Source organism: Ambystoma mexicanum, chromosome 2p (genome assembly GCF_040938575.1).
Source record: "Ambystoma mexicanum isolate Mex_15411 chromosome 2p, UKY_AmexF1_1, whole genome shotgun sequence".
Classification (NCBI taxonomy): Eukaryota; Metazoa; Chordata; class Amphibia; order Caudata; family Ambystomatidae; genus Ambystoma; species Ambystoma mexicanum.
In genome coordinates this window covers 223,625,435-223,636,140 of record NC_090923.1, presented here as the reverse complement: position 1 = coordinate 223,636,140, position 10,706 = coordinate 223,625,435, and the positions used below count along the sequence as shown (strand labels likewise).

The 10,706-nt window shown below is 44.3% G+C and overlaps 1 protein-coding gene across 2 annotated transcripts in view; it reads left to right on the top strand.

Annotated features, from left to right (window-relative positions):
* The first annotated feature begins 844 nt into the window (after nucleotides 1-844).
* The window catches only part of ARL8B (ARF like GTPase 8B), a 338,427-nt gene continuing 328,565 nt past the window's right edge, over nucleotides 845-10,706 (top strand). The window contains exon 1 of one of the 2 annotated variants that reach the window (XM_069643496.1): nucleotides 845-1,135. In XM_069643496.1, the coding sequence (XP_069499597.1) occupies nucleotides 1,016-1,135 (120 nt within the window). In that variant the 5' untranslated portion in view covers nucleotides 845-1,015. Of the gene's footprint in view, nucleotides 1,136-1,998; nucleotides 2,132-10,706 lie in introns of those variants that run through there. The other variant, XM_069643497.1, reaches the window with a different exon arrangement.

Genomic DNA, 10,706 nt, shown 5'->3' with positions numbered 1-10,706 from the left:
TCAAAAATACAGAAACCCTAAAGAAGTGCCTGGATCAACACGAGTTTGTTGCAGGTCAGTCTATGCCACAAAGGAGAGAGGCTAATATATATTTGCATTAAATTGACATGTTTGCACATCATTCTTCCAATGCTTCTAAAATGACAGTGCAGAAATTATTAAATGCAACTGAGAAGTAACATATTTGGGGAATTGTTCCCGTTGATGCTGTGTGGGAGTGCTCTAAGTTCCCACATAAATAGGTACCAAGGAAGCCTTCCTAAACAAACTTTAGTCTATATTTCACATTCACTTAAGATGGCCGCATAACTGAGTCATACTTTTTGCTCTTTGATGGTCTAGTGTATTTCTGTTAATTTCAGACCATTCCGTCGTCCTGTTTCCTCTGGAGTTTAGCTCTCTGTTTATTATAGCACATAGTCCTGTGGTTTATAGGCATTTCAGATTTATTTATAAACACAAAGGTAGGACAAGTACAGCACACCTTAGGGCCGCGTGTGCGAAACAAAAATGCTATCTTGCTATGGATACAATATCGTGCAAAGGAGCCTTGGATGGACTGAATGAATTGCATTACTGTTCGAGTCTATTCCATAATCCCGTCAGTGTGGTTATTACGTTTTTAATCGCCCAGAAACTGCAACTTCGTACCTTTTTAGATAAAAATGTATACCATAATAATACTAAAATTTAATTCCTACTTTACTCAACGAATATACTCTAGCCGTGATAGAGAATACGTGCTATTTTTACGGGTGTATTTTCCAGTCAGGGATCCCTACACACGACTCTCACCTTTTTAATGATGGTGCCTGACAAGCCGACACATGGCAGTCCGTCTTCAGTGTCGGCGTAGCGGTGCCGCTAGGGGCACTCCTGGGAGCATCTGATACAGCAGAAGCTGCAGCTTCTGCCGGTTCCTGAGGGAGGGTCTACCTGCTATTGCCCGGGTCCGTCTGCTGCCTCCTCCTGGTGCCCTTCCTTCACCTCCTCCCCGTCTTCTTGCATCTCAGCCATGGGGCTCTTGTCCCGACTTCTCGGCTGGCTGCGCTCGCTCTTCTGGAGGGAGGAGATGGAGTTGACGCTGGTCGGGCTGCAGTACAGCGGCAAAACCAGCTTGGTGAACATCATCGCGGTAAGATTGGGGGTTAATCTTCTCATTGTATCATTATTCGGAGGTTGTCTCTCTTTACTGGCTCATGTTCTCCTTCTACGTGTTTATCTTTTCAAGCCATAAGGCTGTTGGTGTTGGATGGGATTGGCCTTAAATCATAATAACCATTCATCTGCCACAGAAATACTAACTTGCATTTACATCAACGAAATCATCCTCCAGTAAACTCTCATTTAACTGTCCTTGAAAAGTGAAAAGGTTGAGCGGTATCTGCTCAGGGAGGATATGCGTTTTAAGAGTGGACAATCCATTGGGTTTGGGGAACATAGGACAAGGGTGACTTAGATGAATATTTGTATTTTTTTGGCTAACTTTATAAAAGTTAGGGTTTTCTTAGATAAGGAAGTGCTAAATCATTGTGGCGATGTCCCCTTTAAGGTTACAAGTCATGACCATGTCACAACGTGCTCTTAATAAAAGGAGCTCCAGCAGGCACATGCATGAGTACAGCGGCAGACTTCATGAAGGGCAATTCTGTCTCTCATTGTGTGCAGGTTGATACCATGTGATCATGGTACTGCAGCACCCCAGCTGAACCGTGTGATCATGGATCTGTATGCTGAGCCTGAGTGCCCCCACGCAACCGTCCAGCTGTGTGACCACAGCCATGTTGATAAGTCTGGGTGCCCTCCCCGCAACTGTTTCTCGCTGTGTGAACACATCAACCTAATCCCTGCTGGCTGCCCCCAGCACTGATCCAGTTTACCTGTGTGACCACAGATTCAGCCACAACTATGCCGATGAGGGGGTCTGTGAACTCTGCCATGCCTGTGGTGGCTGCATGGTGTTCTGTGCTTGCCGCTGCTGTGCCTGACTAGGTGCTTGTCTCTGCCCACTATTGCACAGACTGGAGCGGCTCAGTGAAGAGGCAGCCTGTCCTTTCCCCGGGAGGATTGCTCCTTTTTCAAGGCACCTGGGCCGCGAGGGCGCTGATCTATGCGCTGCACAGTAAACAAGGTGGGTTTGCCTTCAATGTGCTCAGTGGTCGAAGCAAAAGCAACGTATGTCAGAAGTGATCTCTGCCTCGGGGAGAGCAAGTGAACAGTGCGTTCTCCGTGCTCGGAGCAAATGTGAAGGGAAAAATGGTGAATGCTCGCTCCATGATCGGAGCTTTTGGAAAAATAAGTGACAGGGCGCGCTCTGCGTTTGGAGCGAAAATATATTAAGGAGGAGGTTCTTTGTTGCTCCTACGATACGTGATTGGAGCTATAAAAGGAAAGAGAAACAAGTAGATACTGTTGCGCTCCGTGATATGGAGCAGATACTTTAAAAAGGTTCCTGCTGTGGGCTCCTGATCTGTAAAACCATAAAGGGGCCTGCGAGTTGCCCCGTAGCCGGAGCTCATAAAGAAAAGCAGTGGTCAGTAATTGTGTGTGTCCTCTGTGGAAGGATATAGACGAAACAAATACTGTGACTGTGCCCGCTCCCCAGAGAGAAGGCAACAAGGCATCCCATATACATTGCATGGCCAGCAATATCGCCAGCGTGTTCCAGGAGGGGCAGCTAAGCACCATCAGCAGGGCCCTCTCTGCTGCTTATGTACTTTCCCAAGTTAAGCCTGTGAGGAGATGATTTGAAGCGTTTATAAAGAGGCAAGAATCGAATGTTTCTGTTTCTTTCCAGGAGTTGTCTGAGGAATCAGATAATGGCCACGTTGCCTGCATAACAAAAGCTCATGAGATCTTGTCAGACCCTGTGAAACGTAGAGCATATAGCAGTATAGATCCAAGGTTGACAACTTGGTACCATCTAAAGGTGAAGCAAAAGAACATTTCTTTGAGGTGTTTTCTGTGGTGTTTGGAAGAAATGCAAGGTGGTTAAATGCATGTTCCTAAACTCTGACATTTGAAGATGTGGAGGCAGTTTACTTATTTCAGTGCAACTTTGATTCCTGGGGAGAGCGCTCTTATTTGGATGGAGAAGAGAAAGGGAAAAAGCTCAATGTTTGGATGAGAGAATGCAGAGGGCAAAGCAAGTGCCAAATGAGGTGGACACGGGCAATGCACATACGCAGACTGCGCTGTCCCCCTCCTGGGATGTACAGTGCAAGCAACCCTAACAGAGCTTCCAATGGCTGGGGTAAACTTTACAGTTCTTCCCCTTAAGTGCACAAAAGGGCAGACAAGAGCTCAGAGAGCATGTGTCTGAAAGCCACCGCTCATTAGGGATGACCACAAGTGGCAAAGCATCCAACAAAGTCCTGGTCCGCACTACTAATGATCATCATCAGAGGTGGAGGAAAAGGGCGATAGAGAAGTCCAGGTGAGAAGAAGGCCCCAACCCTCTAACCGGCCTCGCCTCAGGCCACCAGTACAGGATAAAGGTAGTGACAGCCTCAAGTGGAAGTCCTGCCTCAATGGAGAGCCCCTTTTGGGTTACAAGCCATCAGCATCTGGATGAACTGGGTGATGTGTTTGACCCAGCGTTCAAGGACTCCCAGGTTAATTGTAGGATAATTGTTTTAGATAGTGAGGTGTGTGCCAGGACCTGAATGCACCCACTGCTGTAATGTTAGTCTACATGCTTGATGCTTATGGCTGTTTGTTTTGTTGGTTTGAAAAACGAGTGTGTCGATGGCCCCTTTAAGGTTACAAGTCATAACCACGTCATGAATTGCTCCTAATAAAAGGAGCTCCAGCCGGCTCATGTATCAGTATAGCGGCAAACTCGATGAATAGCACTTTTGTCTATGTGTCTCATTGTGTGCAGGTTGACGCTGTGTGATCACGGTATTGCAGCACCCCAGCTGATCCTTGTGATCATGGATCTGTATGCTGAGCCTCGGTGCTCCAAGGCAACAGTCCAGCCGTGTGATCACAGCCACGTAGACTTTCCCGCTGTGTGAACACGGTAACCTAATCCCCTGCAGGGCGCCCCGTTTCCGATCTGGCTTACCTGTGTGACCACAGGTCCAGCCACAACAATCATGAAGTGAATTTAATGTTCTTTATGCAAGAATGCTGGTGAGTGCAATACTTAGACTATAGGAGTCTGTTAATGAGAGGAGCTCCTATGGCCAGCCCCAGATTCGTTTCTCACCTGCAGTCTGTCTTTCAGCCTTCTTCATCAGTTTCCTCGTCTCATGAGGGACATTGCACTGGGCTGTGCCTGGGAGAGTGTGGAAGTAAAAGTGGGCACCACATTAACCTCTCACCCTAAATGGAAGGGATCAATTCTTATCTTAATCTTTGTGTATATTGTGGTGTTTCTTTTCTCTCCTCAGTCTTTAGCAATGTTCCTCACCTGGGTGTTTTAGCAAGTCCGTTCGCTTGATGGTTTTCGTTCTTGGGTGCTCCAGGATTGGTCCTACTGCTGTCTTCTATTGTCGATGTGGCTTCTGGATGGTGACATCATTATTCTGAGACCTTTCGTTCTCCATTTCTCTTTCCGCAATCTCTCTAGGTTGTCATTGGTACAGTGCCACTCTTCCCGTTTCTAGTGTCTATACATATTTCTCAAGTCTTTCTTAGTTTGCCTGGGCGAGTCTGTCCTTTACATAGTAGCCTTACCGGTATCCACACTCCTGAGTTTATGATGTGGATCAGTAATCAACATTTTCGCTTGACATTGTCTAGTTAAAATTAATTTTGGTGAGTAAGAAATGGCGTGCTGTGTGTCTGTGGACAACTGAGGGTACGAGTGACTTTTTATGCCCGGCAAGTAGCTGTCAACTTGACCTTGGTACCCTAGTTTGTGGGTTGTGGTTGTTTTCCAGACATTGTGCAACAACTTCCTCTTGTCTTGGGCTTCTTTTGCTTGCAGTTGTATCGGTTCCAGTTCTATACCTTTGCTCTGTTCGTTCACCTGCTCTGGTAAGAGTGATGTGTTTGCGGATCTTGTGTACCTTAAGAATGAGTAGACTCCTGTAATGCTGTTACTCTCTGCGCAATGATAGCCTTATGCGCTTTGTCTTTGCATTGCAGTCTGGTCTCACTGTAACTGCTGCCTGCAGAATATTTTTTGTATAACTGTTGGCCCTTTGTAGTTGCCTGGTGCCTTGTGGGTAGCAGAGAACCGATTGATATTTGTTTCCATTTTCCTTTAGTTATTGTTTCATTTCTGTTGATGAAAACTGTACACCGTTACAAATGGCAACAAAATCGACTCCTATTTTGTGCCATATTTCTGAATCCCACTCCAGAGATTGTAGTGGTGCTGCCCTTCTCTTGTGCCTTATTGTTGTCTGTACACTTGTGCATCTTTCAATTTGACACACTATAGCCATCTCCACGCATGGCCACCAATATCCTTACTGTGTGCCCTGCTTATTCAGTGTCATGGCTGTATGGGGTAGGCTGATGAGCATAGGTTTTAGCCTGCTGGAGTTAAAAACAGAGTTTTTTCATCATGATGGAGCCTTACAATTGTATCTCTGCTGAGGCTTTGCTATAACATTATAGCTCTGGGCTCTGGTTCCTTTCCCCTATCCTGCCATTAACTGTGTTAGTCCCTGATCTGTTCAGTTTTTCATCTTTTTGGGCTTTCCCTTCCCATTTTCTACTATACTGGTTTTGACTGTTCGGATAGACAGTCTGCTTGTTTTGCCATCCTAGAATGTGCTCAATTGAGGAACTGTGATCGGTAACTTGGATTCCAATTTTGATAGGGGTGGTGTTTGTGTGCCATTGATCTTAGCGCCCACTATTTTTAAAAAGGTATTTTCTCAGCACGCGGCTTGGATTTTCAGACCCAGCGATAATCTCTGAAACGATTCACGACCCATGTGTGTGCTCGCATCTCTGTCTATGAAGTAGTGTTTATCCATTTATGTCAGATTCAAAATTCACTGAAGCAATGCCAAAAATCCCAAAACAGATCTGGGACAAACTCGAAGGCTACTTTTGGAGATGGGTGCTCGGCCTCCCGCAATCAGTACCGATATCGCTCATTAGACGAGAACTATGCTTAACCTCCTTGAAGGGTAATCGTTGCAAGAAACTCCATGATACTGTATAGGAAAATCATTATGGAGCTCAAACCAAAATGTTTTGAAATAAATGCTGTCATAATGGGCGGCGGGGGGTACCAACCTCCTTGATTGAAGTAGCACTGACGGAGGAAACACTTGTAGGAAATCCAGTCAAGGTGTCAAAGAAACTGATAGAACTAGACTGGATAAGAACGCAAGAGACTGCAACAACGTACAAATCAACAAATAACGTAACCTATCCATCGAATGAAAATCAATGAGGTGAGAGGCTATCTGAAAACATTTCCGGACAGAAAACTGGGACACACCTTCTTGAGAACCAGAGTGAATGTGATGCGGACAAACGAGATAATGGCGATTAGAGGTGAATCCTCTACTAGAGGTGAATCCTCTACTAATGAATGCCGCTTCTCCAATACAAAACAGGTAGAGACAATCCAGCATTTATTGCTGACGTGCACTGGACCATCGCGGGGGCCTTATTTCTAAATAAAATTGGACTTTCATAAAGAATCAGGTGGACTGCTGATTTGATGGACGTGAAGAAGGACAGTTAACTCAAACTGGAACAAGGACTTCCATCCTTCGTACGCACTGTGTGCACTTTTCATTATGTAAAAATTTTAATAGAATAAAAAAAAAATAAGTCACTTTCTTCATTTTGCCATATCTTTTATCTAGGAGGACTGCAACCAGGTGTGAAAAGCAATCGTAGGTATCTCTACTGGCATCAAAGGTTTTCAAGCGTGGCGCCTTTGCTATGTGTTTGTTGATGTGGTCAAAGGCGTGTTGGCATCATATGACCATGCAGAATGTTCATTTTCCCAGTAGGGTTCCCAGATACTCTTATCTTTGGACACACTTGGCATGATATTCAGCGATTCCCATAGAGGATTTCAGCTACTTTGTGAGGTTCTGTGGCTTTTTGGATGCCTTTCATCAAATTCTCCTGCGTTTGATACCATCTGTTGATCTGGCGTATCCTAGGAAATTCAGTTTATGTTGTAGAAACTCACTTTTGTCTTTGCTCTAGGTGCAACCTTTTCCGGTACTTAGCCTTGTGCTTTGCTGTGTTTGCCTTTGTGTGAGACGTATACCAATGTCATCTTGAAAGTACTTGACTTTTTTTGTTTTTTTAAACTTTTTGTTTTTGTTTGAGAGCATGGAGCATGTCATGATACGTTGAAATACGCTACTGAGCGGCTACCTCGCATATTAGACTCCAAACGGAGCGAAGCATGCCATGACTGGTCACAAATCGGCATGTAGCATCACCTGATGGTAGAATCTTGTGATATCCTGTTTGGAGAATACCTTTTTGCCACACAGTGAGACTGTGAGTTGTTGTTCAACGGGTGAGGGTGAGTTGTTGCATATTACTTTGTGATTTAAGCTGTGCAGGTCTATGCATAGGCTTGTTTTTCATAATTATTTTCTTGAAGGGCCTACAGGGCTGAGCCATTCTGTTGGTGATGGTGTGAGAATTTGGTCCAGTCTTTGCTTTGCCATCTCTGGTTTTGGCCTCATCTTTTATTTGACTTATGGCGCAGGGCCACAGACTTATTTGAGGCATTTATTCTCTAAGCATCGAAGGTTTGAAGATTCTGCGATGTTTGTTCAGGGTGCTTTGTAGAGTGTTGCATTTGACTGACATAAACTATTCAGCGGCATTAGGATCCAGTTTTAAGTTCTGCTTGGTTTGATGTGGCCATACTAGAACTGGATCTCCGTTGGCTTCTGTGTACACTTTCCACATCCATTGTACTGTCTTTGATCTGAATTGTGCTGTCTATGTACCCAGTAGTTGTACTTCAGCTCCTCCCTATCCTCTGGGTTTGGTATGTGTTTTTCGTGAACAGTTATTTCTCTGTTTTGTCTTGTACGATGTATCTAAGATTCTGGTGAGGTCTGAGCTGGCCATCACTTTTATCTTTCCAGTCAATTTTCATGAAGGCTCTTATGTTTGTTGCGTTTCTTCTTCCCCCATTTTTTTGCTAAGTACTCTTCATGGGGGAGTGGGGGGAATCCTCTTTCTCGTCTGTATGCATGTCTTTGCTGCAGCTGTAAACTTCCAATCTCTTTACCGTTGCACACGTTTGCAAAATTGTGTGCTTTCGGGCACTTCGTACATGCCTTTCATCTGACCGGGCAGTCTTTTATGCCTGTGTTTCTTTGTCTGAAAGAATATCCATCATGAGTTGGTTCAATAGTTCCTTGCGTTTTGTTCCGTTTAACAATGCTTTGCGTGTTTGTTCCTTTACCTGCAACCAAGAGCCCACTGGGCACCCCCTGTAAATTGAATCTTCGCATTTTCTGTAACAGTGCCTCGATGCCTTATGGGCTGCAAGCGCGCTTTATAAGTGCCAATAAATAAAAATAAATGTGTTGTGGGTGAAGCTTCAACAGCAAATTGCAACAGCAAAACTGCGCATTCTCATGTGCTCCCTCCTTTTGTGTATGCCTACTTCAGAGCTCTAAGCGATTCGTCCAACGTGGAGTTCTTTGCAGTACATTTGATTGTTTTTCTGCTGTATCATTCTAGTATAGGTCATGCAGCATAATGTCTTCACTTCTGAACTGGCATGGTTTCGATCGTTCTCTGCGAGGTATTATATAGTAATCTGTTCTCTCAGTTTGTTCTGGTCTTCGTTATTACGTCTCAGTCTGTGTTTGAGTACGTTCCCCTTCATGTTGGATCTTTGGACAAGTTTCTTCCTTACTTTGTTGTTGTTTTCAGTGCCATTATCTCGTCTTCCTTAGGAATGAGTTCTGACTATTCTTTCGCCTTCTATTTCCATCGGGTTGATCAGAATACAAGCTTGGCTGCTGGAGAGGTTGTCTTGCAGACCTTGGGTCGCTACCTACTCTTTGATGCTCTCTATCTCCACTTTTGCCAGGGGATGTTTGGGCTGCATGGCGTTGAGAGGAATGCTGGTTGAACAGTCGCTTGAAGTGTCATGGTGGTCTGTGTGTCATGGGCGCGGGCGCGGATGGTGTCATACGCATGCTCTACTTTCGTCCATGTCATAAATAGGTCATCAATCCCATCTTCTCATTGCCATCGTTTGAATTGGGCTTTCCTAAATTAAGTGCCAGGCCATGAAGTGACTTCACTGTTTTTTATTTTATGTAACAATGCTGGCAAGCATGCATCCCTTAGAAATGGAGGCTGTTTATGACACGCGCTTCAGAGGTTCAGAGGCAGCTCCTGGCTCGTTACACTTCTGTATTATCTCATGCTTTGCCAGCGCTCTTTACCACATTCTTTGTGCCCCGAGGGAGGTTGCGCCAGTGCGGGCTTGAGGGAGCACTGAAAGTAAAGGGGACAACATATACGGACTATAATTGGTGGAGGATGTGGAGCAATAACCTTAAACTGATTAATATGAACTCACTCATTCCTGTTTTTTCTTTGGTTTCTCGGTATATCTAGCTGTGGGTTCATATAAAACTGTATCAACAGTTTATTTTATTTATATAGCGCACCAAACCCTGGGGTATCTAGGCGCTTATACGTAAGAGATTGGTTGCAGTGCTTCAGGTTACCGAATGGAAGCGCAGAAGGTGATTACATCGTAGGAGCAAATACAAGGAGCCTACCCCATGTTGCAGGGCGGCTGCGGCACACAAATGCAAAAGTCAAATATGGTGGCAGATACACATGGGAACCTTGACAAATGCAAAAGACAACAGTGAAAGGGGGAAAACATCATCAATGTTATTTGCCCACTCGCACCTAGCAATGGGATTGACCTGTGTAGAATTCTAACCGGGGGGAATAACTTAAGGGCATGGGTAATATCAAAGGAGGATAACACCGGAAACAGAATAGAACTGAATGCAGAAAAGTTGACATTAGAATCTGGTAATAAACATCATACCTGAAATACCCTTTCTACTCTGCAAACAAGCCACCTCAGGCTTATAGTGACTTTTTCGAACGCCACATTTTCGAAATGCCATTTTGTCAACACAAAATTGCCAAACATTTTTAAAACTTAAAATAAAATCCATTTGAACATTTTTTTTCACCTTTTTTTTTTTTACAAAATGGCATTTCGAAATATTTTTTCGAGAATCTAACTGGATACCGCCACCTCATCATGCATTAGCCATATTTGAAAGTTCACCTCTAGTTCAGAACCACTGAGCAATGGATTGTGGGCATGCAAATTCACTAAATAAACCTGCACCTTGCTCCAAAGAGTTATTTGTCTTTATAGGCAAGCACTATTTCATGGTATACACGCATTTCGCCGAACGAAATTTCACCGTGGGACATTTCATCGGCAAAACGCTCATCGCCAAAAACCCATTTTTCTTTTTGAATTTTTTTTTTGGGGGGGGTTTTGTAGGGGTTGGGGTACGATTATTAAAGTAGGGAGGTCTGGGGGGGAACCCCCCCAAATTAAAAATAAATAAATAAAACAGGGTTTTTGGCGATGAGTGTTCCACGATTAAATTTCATTCGGCGAAATAACGTAGAACCCGATTTCATATATACGTTTTTCAACCCAAGACCAACCACCCTCAAAGATGCCGACAATCACATACGTATTTCACCCTCTTTAGAGATAAGTGTGTATACTCCGACTGCCTTGT